General features: G+C 51.2%; 1 protein-coding gene across 18 annotated transcripts in view; it reads left to right on the forward strand.

Moving 5' to 3' along the window:
• The window catches only part of CGNL1 (cingulin like 1), a 176,406-nt gene extending 171,030 nt beyond the window's left edge, over window positions 1-5,376 (forward strand). For 14 of the 18 annotated variants that reach the window (XM_051821926.2, XM_051821933.2, XM_051821934.2 and 11 more), the window contains 5 exons: window positions 474-557; window positions 972-1,096; window positions 1,710-1,818; window positions 2,189-2,352; window positions 3,049-5,376. In XM_051821926.2, the coding sequence (XP_051677886.2) occupies window positions 474-557; window positions 972-1,096; window positions 1,710-1,818; window positions 2,189-2,352; window positions 3,049-3,190 (624 nt within the window). In that variant the 3' untranslated portion in view covers window positions 3,191-5,376. The remainder of the gene's footprint in view (window positions 1-473; window positions 558-971; window positions 1,097-1,709; window positions 1,819-2,188; window positions 2,353-3,048) is intronic. The other 4 variants (XM_051821932.2, XM_008268958.4, XM_070054262.1 and 1 more) reach the window with 1 other exon arrangement.
• Window positions 5,377-17,158: the final 11,782 nt, after the last annotated feature.

Raw genomic sequence — 17,158 nt, forward strand, 5'->3', positions numbered from 1 at the left:
AGACACAGAAAGAGGGAGAGACAGATCTTCCATCCACTGGTTCATTCCCCAAAGGGCTCCAAGGGCCAGGGCTGAGCCAAGTCAAAGCCAGGAACTCCATCTGGGCCTCCCCACATGGATTGGGAGAGGTCCAAGTGCTTGGGCCATCTTCTGTTGCTTTCCCAGGCACATTAGCCAGGACTTGGATTGGAAATGGAGCATCCTGGCATCAAAATGGAACTCAGAGAGATTGCTGGCATTGCAAGTGGTGGCTTAACGTGCTGCACCTCAACACCAGCCCCTGTTGACTACTTATCAATATCTTTAAGATGAAAATTATTATCCAAGAACCAGATCCCGTAGCCAAGGGCAGCTGGCAGGAGGGGTCCTGTCGGCCTCCTTCATGGAGAGCAGTTGACTTGTTGTTCCTGGGAACCGTTTTGAGACTACGGGGACAAACCTGTTAACTCTCAGCTTTGCTCTACTCGCTGTAGATGGAGCAGGTGAGGAGTGAGCTACTTCAGGAGAGAGCTGTGCGGCAGGACTTGGAGTGCGACAAGATTTCCCTGGAGAGACAGGTGAGAGCTGCTGGCCCCTGGGCTCCTCCAGGACTTTGGGATAGAAACATCAGAGGGCTGCATTCCAACGTAATGGGCATGAAGAAGAATCAGCACCATCCGTCACCAGTGACTAAGAAAGCTGCCCAGAGCCATTAGTTCTGCTTTCTGTTCATGTCAGTTCTCCTCTGAATATTTGGGAGAGAAGTCAACACAAGCCTGTTTGATGTCCTGGAATCTTAGGACATGCCAGAGATATCATTCAGGCTTCCTGGGAAAGGCGTGAGTGTCTTTTGACTTGTTAGGGCTTGGCTTCAAGAGTTTTCCCTGGCCCACATGTACTCGCAGGCATTGACCCAACCTTGAGCTCCACGTGTGTTCTGCACAGAGCATGGCACACACACAGCCCCTCACAGTGTCTCCATCTGTTTCCAGAACAAGGACTTAAAGAGCCGCATTATCCACCTGGAAGGCTCCTATAGGAGCAGCAAGGATGGGCTGGTGGCGCAGATGGAGGCCCGGATCGCAGAGCTGGAGGAGCGGCTGCAGAGCGAGGAGAGGTGAGCCAGCCCCACTGCGGGACAGCGGCCCTGCAGAGAGCCTGTGTCTGTCCTCTCCTCCCACCCTGCTAACAAGGCCAAGAACATGCAGCCCCCGATCAGTTCATGATTCAAGTTCATGATTTGAGGAAGACAGGCCTGGCTGATCATGGGTGTAGCACGATTACAATATAGAGCCCCCAAATCCATAGCCTTCCTGTGCTTTCCCGTGCCCTAAGGGCCACACCCAGCCTCCTACACTCTTCTGTTCACACCTGAGCAGAGGCCAGGAGGCTGACTCTGCCTTAGGAGCGAGGTACCTGCACACAGAGGTTGGTGTGTTATCTGTCAATGATGGGCCAGGTCCTCCCACAGAGGATGGAGGGGACATGGGCTCAGGGGACCAACACCTCCATTCTCTCTAGAGGATTCTCAAGGTCAGCACCTGGTTGACCTTGACCAGACGCATGGTCCATTGCCTTCCTGGAAGGGGTGTGCTCTTTGTGCTCTCTCAGTAGGACCATTAGCAGGTTGGGCCAGAGCAGCTTAGAACAGACCTACACAGGTGCAACCTGTGACGCTGGCACTGAGAGGGGCCCTCGGTTTCTGCCCCCTACCCCCACCCCGCTTCCAGGGACCGGGCCAGCCTCCAGCTCAGCAACCGGCGGCTGGAGCGGAAAGTGAAGGAGCTGGTGCTGCAGGTGGACGATGAGCACCTGTCACTCACCGACCAAAAGGACCAGGTGAGGGAGCCTCTGAGCGTCTGCCCCGTGGTGGGATTGTGTGTGTGTGTTGGGGTGGGGGGGGGCAGGAGAGAGGTGAGACTTGACCGGGCAGGCATGGGGTTAGGGCGGGCTAATCCCTACCCTTCTCACTTACCCATGCTAAGCACAGAGTGGGGATTTTAATCAAACTTCACACCCCGCGCTTGGCTTTTAAAATGCCAAGTTGTCTTGGAGGTCAGTTCCCGCTTTCCCTGTGGGACTGGCTGCCCCTGTCGTCCATATCTCATTGGCCGGGAGCAAAGCGCTGGCTCCCTGGCCCCTCCACTCTGGGGCTGTTCCCCATCCCAGTCTGCTGGGCCAGCAGCAGCATTAACCTTTCCCAACGCAGCTGAGCCTACGCCTGAAAGCCATGAAGCGACAGGTGGAGGAGGCGGAAGAGGAAATCGACAGACTGGAGAGTTCGAAGAAGAAGCTGCAGCGGGAGCTGGAGGAGCAGATGGACGTGAACGAGCAGCTGCAGGGCCAACTCAGTTCCATGAAGAAGGACCTCAGGTGGGCGCCGGGCTGGGGCCCCAGCTGTTATCCCAGGTCATGGGGGAACCCGGGCTTGGGGTAGGTTTTACCTTGCCCACACCCCCAAGAAGAGGGTGCTGCCTAGACAAGCCTGCTTTTATTTGACTTAGGAAGGAAAGAAGGAGGTAAAGTTTCGTTTTCTACCCTCTTGGGGACTGGGATGTCCCTACGCTGGGTTGAGGAGAGAGCTGCTCTAAAGTTCCCCTGCCCTGGTCCTAGGGTATTTGTATGGGAGGGGGTAGGGGAGTGGCCTAAGATCCAGGGTCCTGCTCATCCATGAAGTTGAGCCCCTCTTGGAGGCTGATGGGCCCTGGGCTGTGAGCTGGCTGCCTGTGTCGTTCTCTTAGAAATGCACAGGAGACTGGCCCCAAGCTCAGCATGTCAGGGGGTACCCCGAATCCCAGTAATTAGAGGGATGATCACATTTCAAAAATACTGCATATAAAAATCTTCAGTTCAGATGGGAACAGCACTAGTACCCCACCAAGCCATCTTGGAGAAAGAAATAGGGTGGGCCAGGCCCAGTATTATTAACTGCAGCTTCCCATGCCCTGATGCTAAAGGAACCGTCAGGTGCAGAGGGGTTAAGTTCAGGTGCTTCTGTGCACTCTGGGGGGTGGACCCTGCATCTAAAGATGAGCCCCGGGCCGGGAGCCAAGCCCTCTACTGTTTCAGCAGGCTCAAGAAGCTGCCCAGTAAGGTGCTGGACGACGTGGATGACGACGACGATGACCTCAGCACCGACGGGGGCAGCCTCTATGAGGCGCCGCTGAGCTACACCTACCCCAAGGACAGCACCCTCACCAGCCAGATCTGAGCCCGCTTCCAGGACCTGCAGTGGCTCTCCTGCCCTACAGGGACTCTGCAGGGAAGGGAGGGAGAGCCTGCGGTGCAGACCCATCGCTGCCTGTAACCCCCAGCCGGCGATGGCGCCTGCCTGCCTGCGGTCTCTGCGTGCTTGAGTGCCCCTTGGATCGTATGCAGGGAGCTACTGCGCTTTCAACGGTCGAGATTCCCAAGGCATCGACCCACCCACCTTCTGGGGTCTTTTGGAAAATGTCATTTGCTAGAAGGAGGCCTGTGTTCTTTACAGCTCCTGCCATCACCACTTACAGCCCCCTCCTGCCACCAGCAAGGGTCCAAGCTGCTAGTGATTACTGAATAGCCATTGTGCCTGGAGGAAGGATGTGTGGGGTGTGCACATTTTAAACCAGAGCCACTCACAGGCTGCTCCTGTTGCATTTGGGAACGTTAGAGAGCCTACGCAGGGTGGCCAGTTTGGTAAGGTTGCACGTCTCTAAGGAGTTACTAGTATTAAGGAGCAGAGATGAGAGCGAGTGAGTAAAAGTAGAATAACTACTTCGGAAGTAAGAGTTGAAAAAAAGGAATTGTCATGACGATGGAGAATAGAAATTCGAGCAGTCTGGGTGAGAACCTGCTGCCTGAGAGAGAGGAGTCACTTCTATCTAGGGGCTGTAGCCATGGCCTTGGTTGCTTGTTTTTTTTTTTTACCTAGACTTTCATTATAATATCTGAATCCCACTAAGATGAATTCCTAGTCACCTATTGCACTTGCTTTGACACAGTGGGATGAGGGAGGAGACGGGACCGGGCTCATGGACTTAGCGGGGGAAGTAGTCACTAAGGTCATAGGGAGACAGTAGGTGAGTAAGGTGTGGGGCCAGGGGTGAAGAGGAACACAAGTTGGTGAAAGTGAAAGCTAGGGGGAGGTATAGGCGTGAGGTGGGTGGAGCAGGAGCTCAGGTTGAAGTCAAGAAAGAGAGGAAAGGATCACAAGCCAGGCCGAGGTGTGGCTGTGCACACTGGAGGGCTGCCTCTGCCTTCCTGCCACCAAGGGACATTGCTGGGACTGGGGATGGGGCAAGGCTTCCTGGCTGCACTGCACAGGGCGACTCTTCGTCACTGCTTACTGTAACAGCCCTCAGAGGTGCCCACAGGCCAGCACCGGGCAGACTGCTCAGTGAAGTGGCCAGGTGAGTGCCCCCAAGCTTCAGCCTAGAGCAGAGGCCCATGGACCAGGGGACTCCAGGATCGCTGTCCCGCACCCCACAGGGTTCAGCTTTTTCTACCTCCAGCCAATCACCGTCCTTGCCTTGGCTCATTTGTTGGGTATGGAGACGTTCCTCCCTTTAACCATTCCTTCACTTAGCAAGTATTTCCTGGGCACCTATGCTGTGTTGGGCACAGCCCTTGACTGATACAGGTAATAAAACAACCTCCCTCCTGGGGCTCAGGGGCTCATAGATAACAACCAAATGGACCCCTTCTCCCTGGGAATGTCCCAAGGCTTACTGGAACTGCAACGTGAGGTCTTTGGGCGCCAGCCCTCCAGGAGTGAGCGTTTTGGTTTGCCCCTCAGCCTGGTGGCCAAAGTGCCCAAGAAAAGAGAAAGGAAGTCCACATTGCACACACCTGTGTCATTATTATAGAAGCAGCCTGGTATGCATTAATGAACGTGCCACCCTACAGTGTCATAGGGCTGGCAATACGTACAGAGGGTTGAGAGGAACACTGGACTGGGCATGGACAGAGGTGTTTCCAATCCCTGCTCATCATCTCCCTACCCCTGACCTGGACAGGGCGCTCTCAAAGGCTGTGCGTTGCCTTGGACAAAAAGAGGATTAGGTCCGAAGGTCCTTTCCCACTGTAACCTATTATTCTTTGATTTTTATTATATATACATATATATATATATATCCTGTTTATTGCTTCAAGAACTAACCCTGCTCATGAGTATTTTCTTTAGCTAGCTTAAAAATGTAAAAGCCAACACGTGGCCAAATGCGGTGCCAAGGAGACAATCATCTCTTTTCTAATTTTCTTTCCTGCTTCTGAGGGTTCTTCTGCTAAGTTGATTGGCTGTGGGGTGTCTGATTGTTCTGGGTGATCACAAGGAACGGATTCTTACTGCAGCTACCTCCATGTAAGTGAATTCCTGGGTAAAGCAAGACTTCCTTTGAATAAACTGTTACCCAGCAAGAATCTCGACTTCCTTGTTTTCTTCAGCCCCTGGCTCTGTGCTCACTAAAGGGGACTGTTAAGGTGGGATCCAGGAATGAGCAGAGAAAGAACTGTGCTGTCCCCACCCTGGAACCATTTCTTAAATAAAGGTTGCAGAGTGGCCAGTGGTGACCCTGAAGGGAATCATTGGCCCTGAGTGTGACCACATTGAGAAATTTAGTTGCCCAGGGGTCAGTGCTGGGCACAGCAGGTTAACGCCCTGGGCACCGGTTCTAGTTCTAGCTGCTCCTCTTCCGATCCAGCTCTCTGCTATGGCCTGCAATAGCAGTAGAGGATGGCCCAAGTCCTTGGGCCCCTGCACCCACGTGGGAGACCCGGAGGAAGCTCCTGGATCCTGGTGCAGCTCCAGCTGTTGCAGCCATCTGGGGAGTGAACCAGTGGATGGAAGACCTCTCTGTCTCTACCTCTCTCTAACTCTTTCAAATAAATCTTGAAAAAAAGAAATCCAGTTGCCCAGTCAGAAGTTGCCAGAGAGGAGGCTCTTTCTCTGTTCATAACAGGCACTCCTTCACTTTCCTACACCTGGTGGGTTCCCCTGTAGCCACTGTGTACACCATCTCTCTCACTCTGACAAAGAATTGCCCTGCCCTGCCCTCCAGAGGCTGAATCCTTGGGTCCTCTCCAGGCCCTCTCTGGCTGGGTTCCACCTGTGGGAGCAGGTGGAAGTCCTTTGTTGCTCCCTAGGAGCTCCAGCTTCCAATGGGTGTGGGTGCCTCTTTTCCTATTCCTCCAGTCCTCAGTGGGGCTGTGGCTGCCTGTGGCTGTTTTTCCCCATGTTCCCAGGCAGCCCTGGGGGGTGGTGGTGGTGGTGGTTCCTGCAACACTGCCAGCCCCCAGAGCAGCTCTTCGTTGAGCTGTTGGAGCCACTGCAGTTGGATGCTGGTTCCTGCCCAGAACTGCGCCATGCACTGGCCCTGGTCAGGGTCAAGAGCCCCCTCTTGCCTCTGTCCTGCAGCTACGGGTTCCCCTCATTGCAGCCGGAGGGAATATCCCAAGTGCAAAGGAGATGCTCTAAGTGTCATAAATCCTCAAAGCTTCTCCATAAGTTGTTTACTTTTTTTTTTTTAATTGTATTTGAAAGGCAGAGAGACAGATGGATTGACCTGCCATCTGCTGCTGACTCACCCCCTAAATGCCCAGAACAGCCAGGGCTGGGCCAGGCCAAAGCAGGGCAGCCGGAACTCAGTCTGCATCTCCCACGTAGGGGACAAGGCCCCAGGTGTGTGAGCCATCACCTACTACCTCCTGGTGCCATTAGCAGGAAGCAGGAAGGAAACCAGGATTTGAGCTCAGGGAACTCTGATATGGGATGAGGCCAACCCAACCCATATACCAAACGCTCACCTCTGTTTTTATATATATATTTAAAAAAATCATTCGAGGCCAAATTTTACCCTATTAGTGAAAGCCAATCATCGTTTGCTTTTGAAACTGCATTTAGGCCTCTAGATTTGGCTCCACGGCCAGGCTGGAGGAAGAGATGCCTTCAGGCACCTGAGGAATGTGCCAGGAGGACCAGAGCCAAAGGGTGGAGTCCCCTGGGCCCGCCGCGCCTTCCCCCACATTCTCCACATTCCACCTTTGACCTTGTGCATGGTTATAGGGAGCCGGGCTTTGCTGCGGACTGTCAGACAGTTTTCTGTTTTAAATTTTCAAATGACAAGGAAAAATGACTCGACAGCAAACTCCCATGAGGAGCTTAACAGCCCTCAATCCAGAAATGCCTGCCTTTGCCGAGGGAGCAGCCCACCTCTGTCCAGCTTTCAGACCGCTCCAACACACAGCACTACAATTCTTCGTAAGTCCATCCACAGAAAGATGGGAGGGTGCGCCCCCTGCTGGATTTACTTAGGCTAGGGCATGCACGTGGCCAGCTCTCAGGGCTGACAGCTATTGTGTGGCTGAGGGTGCAAGTTCTCGATCATACAAACTCTCACTTGGTCTCACCATAGAATGTCAACAACTCTGGTTCCAAAGCTTTGCTGAGTGAACAGCGTTTTAGGAGAAAGGCAGCAATGTTGGCCTCTGGAGAAGGACCCCGAGCCTTGGGAAAGCTCTGTGTTTTGGCATCAGGGTTGCAGATACAACAAGGAGGCAGCAGGTGAGTAGACCCTGCCAGCGTGGGCAGGTGCTGCAGCCAAACGTGTTCTGCATCACTGTCTAGGACTTCAGGAGCTTACAGCATAGTTATAAAAGTGCTGGGTGACGGGGCTGGCACTGTGGCGTAGCAGGTAAAGCCACCGCCGCCTGCAGTGCCGGCATCCCATATGGGCACCTGTTCATGTCTCAGCTGCTCCACTTTCAATCCAGCTGTCTGCTATGGCCTGAGAAAGCAGTGAAAGATGGCCCAAGTCCTTGGGCCCCTGCACTTGCGTGGGAAAGCCGGAAGAAGCTCCTGGCTTCAGATCAGCACAGCTCCAGCCCTTGCCACCAAGTGGGGAGTAAACCAGCAGATAGAAGACCTCTCTCTTTCTCTATAACTCTGCCTTTGAAATAAATAATTTTTAAGTCCTGGGTGTTAAACTAAATGGAAATTAGACCAAGTCCTTCAGATAGGCAGAATGTTCAAAACGTTCATGGAAAATATTATAAAACAGTCATGGATTGAAATCTCTCTTCACACCAAAGCAAGCATCTTAGTTCCATTTCCCTCTGAATTTCTGAAGTCTCCTTGTATTTGTGCCACATCCTACTGCTCTGGTTTCCCTTGGGCATCACCAGCCCTCGGTCTGCAGTCGGTGCCCCCAGTTCTCCCTGAGGCTGCTCAATGGCCAGCATGTACGAGCATCCGCTTACCAGAGGCCAGTCATCGCCTACACCCTTTACCTGTATCGACTCATTGGCCGTGACCCCTCCCCTGGCAGGTTGTGTTGTGACGAGTTCTATAGCCAAGGCAGAGCCGGGCTCACCACCTTGCTAGGAACACATGCAGGGTGTGGGATAATTGGGACTGGAGCCTGGGTCTGGATACAGAGTCAGACTTTGCTGCTTCTTACCAACCTCACGTGCCTGGGTGGACAAAGGTCGTGAATTTGATCCCTGTGTTAGAGGTTCCTGGGGTCTCCTGACCCATCTCTCAGGTCTCCCCTTCACCGGCAGGTTCCTATGAAACTCAACGGCCTGCTGCCTGCCTCCACTCTGAGCACTGCCATCAGAGGCAGGTGGAAATCCAGGCGAACTTGGGAAGCCACAGACCTCACGGGTGTGGCTGGGCACAGACTTTCTGCAGGCTGCCTAACCAAGCTGCCTTTGGTGCCATTAGCTGTTCAGATCTTCTGAGCTCTCCCCTTTTTGTCTTTGGTGTTCCCCAGCCACCATGCTAACCCGAGTTCTCGGAGTGTGGGCCAGGTGGGATGGCCACCATGGGGGGTCTCCAGGGCCTCCCTACCATCTCACAGTATGGAGTAACATGGTATGGGTTACCCACAGTACGGGTAACATCAGCAAGTCCTCAAGTTTGGCTGGTTCTTGGGGAACACTTACCCTCCCAACCCCTAGAGGGCGTTGTACTCCAACCTTCTATACCACGATGACACGGTCATAATCTTGACTACATGGTGCACACTGATCTTACACTGAAACTTGTACCTGCAACCTGACAGACTGGCCCTAAAAGAGCAGCGTCCATGGTCAGTGCTGCGGCTCACTAGGCTAATCCTCCACCTAGCGGCGCCGGCACCCTGGGTTCTAGTCCCGGTCGGGGCGCTGGATTTCGTCCCGGTTGCCCCTCTTCCAGACCAGCTCTCTGCTGTGGCCCGGGAGTGCAGTGGAGGATGGCCCAAGTGCTTGGGCCCTGCACCCCATGGGAGACCAGGAGAAGCACCTGGCTCCTGCCTTTGGATCAGCGCGGTGCGCCGGCTGCAGCACGCCAGCCATGGTGGCCATTGAAGGGGTGAAAGGAAGACCTTTCTCTCTGTCTCTCTCTCTCTCTCTCACTATCCACTCTGCCTGTCAAAAAAAAAAAAAAAAAAAAAAAAAAAAAAAAAAAAAGGCAGCGTCCACTGAGTTCACGGCCAAGCCTTCACCAGAGAATGGATGCTGGACCTGGCAGCTGTGAACCTTCCAGGAGGGGGCAGCAGAGAGAGAGAATCGCCCACTCATTTGTTCAGTCCCCAAATGCCCACAAAGTCTGGGGCAGGGGCAGCCTGAAGCTGAGAGCTTGATCCAGATTGCCCACGTGGTGGCAGGGGTCCCGCTACGTGAGCACCCCCTGCTGCCTCCCAGCATGCACTTTAGCAGATGGACTAGGGAGCAGAGCTGGCGATCGGACCCAGGCACTCGGATATGGGATGTGGGCATTTCAAGCAGTGTTAACTGCCATGTCAAACAATCCATCTCTGTTGAATGTATTTGGAAGTCATATCTTAGTATCTTTCTCTTACTACTCTATACAGTTATGTTTTTGAGACCTTTTTATGTTGATGGAGTTACTTATTTTCTTTTGTTTCATTTGAATTTGTATTTTGGTAAATTTTGCAAGTACAAATCGGCAAATTCAAGTGCTTAAAAGTGATTTTAAGAATATTAGTTGCTTTACATGCCATCCACTTTCTTCTTTTTAAAAATATTTTATTTATTTGAAAGACAGTTACAGAGAGAGGTAGAGACAGAGAGAAGTCTTCCATCTGCTGGCTCACTCCCCAGATGGCCACAATGGCTGGAGCTGTACCCATCCGAATCCAGGAGCCAGGAGCTTCTTCCAAGTCTCCCATGCGGGTGCAGGGGCCCAAGGACTTGGGCCATCCTCCACTGCTTTCCCAGGCCACAGCAGAGGGCTGGATTGGAAGTGGAGCAGCCAGGACTCAAATTGGAACCCATATAGAATGCCAGTACTGCAGGCAGTGGCCCCACCCGCTACACCACAATGCCAGCCCCCAACCCATCCACTTTCAAAAAGGATTTCAGGGACTGGCAATGTGGCATAGTCAGTTAACTTCTACCTGCACTGGCATCCCATGTGGGCACTGGCTCAAGTCCTGGCTGGCTCCACTTCCAATCAAGCTCCCTGCTGTGGCCTGGGAAAGCGGTAGAAGATGGCCCAAATCCTTGGGCCCCTGCACCCATGTGGGAGACCTGGAAGAAGCTCCTGGGTTTGGCCTGGCCCAGCTCTGGCCGTTGTAGCCATTTGGGGAGTGAATCAGTGGATGGAGGATCTTGTCTCTCCCTGTCTGCAGCTCTGCCTCCTAAGTAAATAAACAAATCTTAAATAAATCTTAAAAAAAAAAAAAAAGTATTTCCGTTCTGCTTTAGCTTTGATCCAGTGAAGGGCCAGCATTATGACATGGTGGGTTAAGTCACTGCCTGTGATGCCGGGATCCCATCTGAGAGTCCCAGTTGCTCCACTTCCAATCCAGCTTCCTGCTAATGTGCCTGGCAAAGCAGCAGAAGATGGCCTAAGTGCTTGGGTTCCTGAACCCATGTGGAAGACCTGGAAGAAGCTCCTGGCTCCTGGCTTTGGATAGGCCCAGCTCTGTCTGCTGTGGCCACTTGGGTGGGTGGGGGGATGAATCAGTGGAGGGAGTACCTCTGTCTCTCCATCTCTGACTATAACTCTGCCTCTCAAGTAAGTGAATAAATCTTTAAAAGAAAAATAAACCAAACAAATACAGCTTGGGACTCCTACATGAATATTGGAATGCCCAGGTTTGATTCCTAGCCATGTCTTCTCCATTCCAGTTTCCTGCTAATGTATACTCAGGGATGCTGTGGGTAATGGTACAGGTAGTTGGGTCCTTGTCACCCACGTGGGAGACCTGGATTGAATTTCTGTCCTTCCAAGGAGATGAAGACAAATAAACCTTATAGAAACATAAGAAGGAACTTAAAATGTGGAATATGTAATAAAAAAATGTGTTCATTTTGTGCAAAAATATTTGAAGTCCATGCATACTGGAGGCTTCAAAAAGCTCATGGAAAAATGTGTGCTAGAAAAAAACTATGGCGGCCGGCACCGCGGCTCACTAGGCTAATCCTCCGCCTAGCGGCGCCGGCACACTGGGTTCTAGTCCCGGTCGGGGTGCTGGATTCTTTCCTGGTTGCCCCTCTTCCAGGCCAGCTCTCTGCTGTGGCCAGGGAGTGCAGTGGAGGATGGCCCAAGTGCTTGGGCCCTGCACCCCATGGGAGACCAGGAGAAGCACCTGGCTCCTGCCTTCGGATCAGTGTGGTGCGCCGGCTGCAGCGCGCCAGCCGTGGCAGCCATTGGAGGGTGAACCAATGGCAAAAAGGAAGACCTTTCTCTGTCTCTCACTATCCACTCTGCCTGTCAAAAAAAAAAATAATAATAATAAGTAAATAAAAATAAAAAAATAAAAAAAACCTATGGTTTTCAACATTCTTTTTGCACCAAAATAAACTTTATTTTCTTAGAGGATTTATTTATGTATTTGAAAGGCAGAGTTAGAGAGAGGGAGAGGGAGAGGGAGAAAGAGAATGGGAATCTTCTATCCACTAATTCACTCTCCAAATGGCCGAAATGGCCAGAGCTGGGCCGATCCAAAGCCAGAAGCTAGTAGCTTCTTTCCAGTCTCCCAAGTGGGTGCAGGGACCCAAGGACTTGGACCATCTTCTGTTTTCCCAGGTGCATTAGCAGGGAGAAGGATTGGAAGTGAAGCAATCGGGACTTGAACCGGTGCCCATATGGGATGCTGCCACTGCAGGCAGCGGCTTTACCTGCTATGCCACAATACCAGACCCTAAATTTATATTTTAATTACCATTTTTCAAAAATTTTTAGGTACCCCTATATGTACCCAGTATTGAAGTATCTAATTGTATAAAGCAAAAATTACTGGATCTAAAGGGCGAAAGACTGTAATACAATAATAGCTGGCAACTTTTTTTTTGGACAGGCAGAGTGGACAGTGAGAAAGAGAGACAGAGAGAAAGGTCTTCCTTTGCCATTGGTTCACCCTCCAATGGCCGCCACGGCTGGTGCGCTGCAGCCGCCGCACCACACTGATCCGAAGGCAGGAGCCAGGTGCTTCTCCTGGTCTCCCATGGGGTGCAGGGCCCAAGCACTTGGGCCATCCTCCACTGCACTCCCTGGCCACAGCAGAGAGCTGGCCTGGAAGAGGGGCAACCGGGACAGAATCCGCGCCCTGACCGGGACTAGAACCTGGTGTGCCGGTGCCGCTAGGCGGAGGATTAGCCTAGTGAGCCACGGCGCCAGCCAATAGCTGGCAACTTTCACACTCCACTTTCATCAATGGACACTGCATCCTGATAAAAAGGTAACAAAACAAGCATCAGACTCAGATTATACCACAGAGGCAGCATGAAGGGCAGCTGAGTGAGACACTCCAGTGACTGTCTTCCCAGGGAGACAGCGATTTGAACAGCTATTCATTCACCAACTCACAAGAGCTAAGCAGGCCAGGTGAGAGACCACAGTGCCTCCTTTTAATACAATACAAGAAAGGAACCAGGAAGATTGCAAGAAGGAAGGAGCTATATCTATGTGCTCCCTCCCACGGCTACAAGAAGTCCAATATGGAGAGACTCTGCATCTCTCACTTGAGTCAGGAAGAGAGGGAGAGAGAATGAAGTCCAGACTTTAGACTTGAAACCCAGCACCAGGCTCACTGTGGTGAAACCTAGCACTGGGCAGGGCCACATGTGCCCTGCTCCCAGGTCGACGCCGGCAGACAGAGCCAGACCCTCCTCAGCCCGGCATCCAAAGGTCTGCTTCCACCGCTACCCCTCCCCATCTCTTGGCAGACAACCGAGCCCCTGGGGAGTGGGACAGGAAAATGAGTTCAGGACTTCGTTTTGGAACTCAGGGCTGGGCTAGCTACCATGAGACTTTGCAACAGATAAAGCCCAAAAGCTCCACCCTACACCTAGACCAAGTCCTGGATCTTGCCTGGCATCAGGCAGAGACCGGTACATTGGTGGGATGGATGCATTTTGGCCTTATCACCACTAGCTTCTCACAGGCTTGGTGTGCACCCCTGAGACTGCGAGACCTAGGTGTGGCCCAACCTTATGTCAGCCTGGACAGCCAAGGGACTGCCTTTACCACCTTTCCCCCAACCATAGGCAGACAGCAGGGATTAGGACTCCAGTCACCGGGAAGTAGGACACCGAAGTGAGCACAGGACTATATCATGAAATTCAGTGCCAGGCTAGTAACACACAACACTGGGCAGATCCTAATAGTCTCTAGCTCTAGGACAGTGGCTGCAGAAAGAGCACCTGGACCCATCATAGTTCTAAGCAAGACTTATGGCCCCAATAGATTAGACTTGCATCCCAGCCAGCATCAACTGTGGCTCATTTCAGCAGTCTCAGATCACAAATCTATCTAGCAAGAGACAGCCTGTAACTGTGTAGGCCTTGTCCTACTCCCTCGCTGCACTGGTGTTGATGGGCTCTGAGACACAGGAATGATCTTGTGTTGTAGTTTTGGTGGCCATGAAGCTGTCCATTCCATTTATCCCTCACCCTCACACAGCATAACACAGATAAAGTAATTATTGGGGGCCGGGGGAGAAAATGCAGGCAAGGCGACGCATAGAGACCTGGGAGTGATGCGGTGGGAACCAGCCTCCCACCAGAGTTCAGGCTGCTGCTAGCAGGACGTGGCCTTCTTACTCCACCACTTTGGGCAACTGTGGGGACCTGTGTGCCTTGGTTGGACCTTGGTCCAGTGCCACTGTGCCCCCAGCCACCACAGACCAATGTCCAGTGCTCTCATGACTGTGGACTACCACTGAGGACCATACACCTCTGTTGGGTCTGAGAGGAGTACCCCACCCCTCCCCCGATAGGTGCTGTCATTGAGCATAGTGTTAATGGAAGACAAGGCAACAAAGCCAAAGGAAGTCTACTAAACCAACACTTGACAATACATATTGAGGGAAAAGCTTTTCATTACAATAATAATCTTTTGAAATTGATAGAGACAAATGATACACCAGCTTCACATAGGTCAACACGGGGACACAAGTATTTAAAACAAGGTAATATGGTTTCTTCAAAGAATGCAATAACACTTTAATAACAGACGCCAATGGAAAAGGGATTTATGAAATGCCTGATAAATTCAAAACCATGATTCTAAGGATGCTTAAAGAGACACAACAGAATACACACCTTTTAATGAAATGAAGGAAACAATACATTATGTCAATGAGGATTTCAGCTAAGAGAGATCTTGATGAAGAAGCAAATAGAAATCTTAGAAATTCTGAAGTCAACAAGTCAAATGAAAAGTACAGGGGCCAACGCCATGGTGCAGTAGGTTAATCCTCCACCTGTGATGCCGGCATCCCATATTGGTGCTGGTTCTAGTCCCGGCTGCTCCTCTTCCAATCCCGCTCTCTGCTGTGGCCTAGGAAAGCAGTAGAGGATGGCCCAAGTGTTTGGGCCCCTGCACCTGCATGGGAGACTGGGAAGAAGCACTTGGCTCCTGGCTTTGGATCGGCGCAGCTCTGGCTGTTGCGGCCACTTGGGAATGAACCAACAGAAGGAAGACCTTTCTGCCTCTGCCTCTCACTGTAACTCTACCTCTCAAATAAATGAAGAAAATCTTTAAAAAAAAATAAAAAGAAAAGTGCAGTTGAAAACCTCAACAATGGTCTTGATTCACCAGAAGAAAGAGTATTTGAATTTGAAGCTAGCCCCCCCCCCCCAGTTGGGATATTTAGAAACAGAAAAAAATTAAAAAGAATGAGCAGAGCCTGTGAGACCTCCAGGACACCGTTAAGTAAACAAAGGTTTGATTTCAGGGTAGCCCTGAAGGAGAAGAGAAAGGCATAGAAAACCCTAATCAATGAAATGCTAGGTGAAAACTTCTATCATCTGGAGAAAGACATGGAAATGCAAACACAGGCAGCCCAGAGGGCCCCAAATAGACTGAATAGAAAACATTTGTATTGTGATACATCATAATTGAACTGCCCAAACTACAACACAAGGAGGCAGCAATCACCAAGAGACATCTAAGGGAACTGCCTCTGGATTCAGAGCGGCTGTCTCAGCAGAAAACACACACCATAAGGGAGTGGGATGATAGTCCACGTTCCGAAAGAGAACAAACAAACCTGTCAACCAGAAACAATAACCCAGCAAAGCTAGCCTTTATAGATGAAGGAGAACAAAGATTTTCTAAAACAAGAAAACCTGCAGGAATTCATCACCACCAGACCAAGACCACAAATATGCTCAAAAGAGTCCTGCATCCAGGAGAAAGTGGAAGATAATTATGCATGGAAACATATGAACATAGAACAACACTAGGAGAGCAAATAAGCAGACAACAGGGGATTAGAAATTATTTAAGCCTTATCAGTTCAGGAAGTCACCAAACCACAAGGATGAGCAAGAAAGGAAAAAACAGCAGATTTTAAAAATGGAATAAAATTGATTGTCAGAAATAATTCTTTACTTACCAGTACTAACCTTGAATATAAATGGATTAAAGATACAGATTGGGGCTGATGCTGTGGCTCACTAGGCTAATTATCTGCCTGCGGTGCCAGCACCCTGGGTTCTAGTCCCAGTTGGGGCGCCAGATTCTGTCCTGGTTGCTCCTCTTCCAGTCCAGCTCTCTGCTGTGGCCCAAGAAGACAGTGGAGGATGGCCCAGGTCCTTGGGCCCTGCACCCACATGGGAGACCGGGAGAAGCACCTGGCTCCTGGCTTCGGATCAGCGCAGCGCGCCAGCTGTAGCAGCCATTTGGGGGTGAACCAACGGAAGGAAGACCTTTCTGTCTTTCTCTCACTGTCTAACTCTGCCTGTCAAAAAAAATAAAATAAAGATTCAGATCGGCTAAATGGATAAAAATCAAGACCCAACTACATGCTGTATACTAGAAATTTGCCTCACCACTAAAAACATACACAGATTGAAAGTGAAAGGATAGAACAAGATATTCCATGCAACAGAAACAAAAATTGAGGAGTAGCTATACTCATTCAGACAAAATAGACTTTCAGATAAACAGTGTAAAAGGCAACCCAAGATGGCTGAATAATGAGAAGCCATGTCTCAGCCACGGAAACACCCAGAAAACAAAGCAAGGACCATGCTCTTAGGGGACTGATGGGAATTTTCACTTACAAAATGATGGAAGAGCAGAGACTCCAAGGCTGTGTGATAGAGAAGCCACAGCCACCAAAGCATCTGCCACTGGCTGGGGTACATGACCTTGCTAGGAAAAGGTGACAAGATGGCGCCACAGGATGATTTCACAGTCCACTCTGACTTCAAGTCCAGCCTAAGGAACCGAGTGACTATTTTTCTCCCAAAGGGAGGGGGCACATTACCTCCCTCTCTCCCCCCTCAAAGTTCCAGACTCAATTCGCTGCGGTACAGCCACTGCTGAACTCTGTTCTGACTTAGGGGACAGCCAGCAGTCCCACTGTGACCAAAAACCACCAGAACCAGAGTCAGGGTGCTTTCCAGGGTGGAAAGCAGGCCCCCTGAACCCTTAAACTATGGGATTTAGGGGGATATGCCCTGGAGGTGTGCTCACTCACTGTTTGATCCAGAGGGTTTTCCCTCAGCTTCTTGGGGCTAGGACCAGAAGTGGCTCATAAAAAACCCAAGAGGACCAGACCTGAGGAAGTTCCCCCTGCACCTCCTATCTTACAATGCTGAGAGCCCAGGACATAAGCACAAGCATCACTCTTGCATGCCATGTGGGAACTGTGGGCAGCACTGGGACTGTTGAATTGCTATTACAATCTCTGGCATAACCTGTACTCTCTTGCGGTAATCTGGAGAGCTCTGTTTGCATTGC

This window comes from Oryctolagus cuniculus, chromosome 12 (assembly GCF_964237555.1).
Source record: "Oryctolagus cuniculus chromosome 12, mOryCun1.1, whole genome shotgun sequence".
NCBI lineage: Eukaryota > Metazoa > Chordata > Mammalia > Lagomorpha > Leporidae > Oryctolagus > Oryctolagus cuniculus.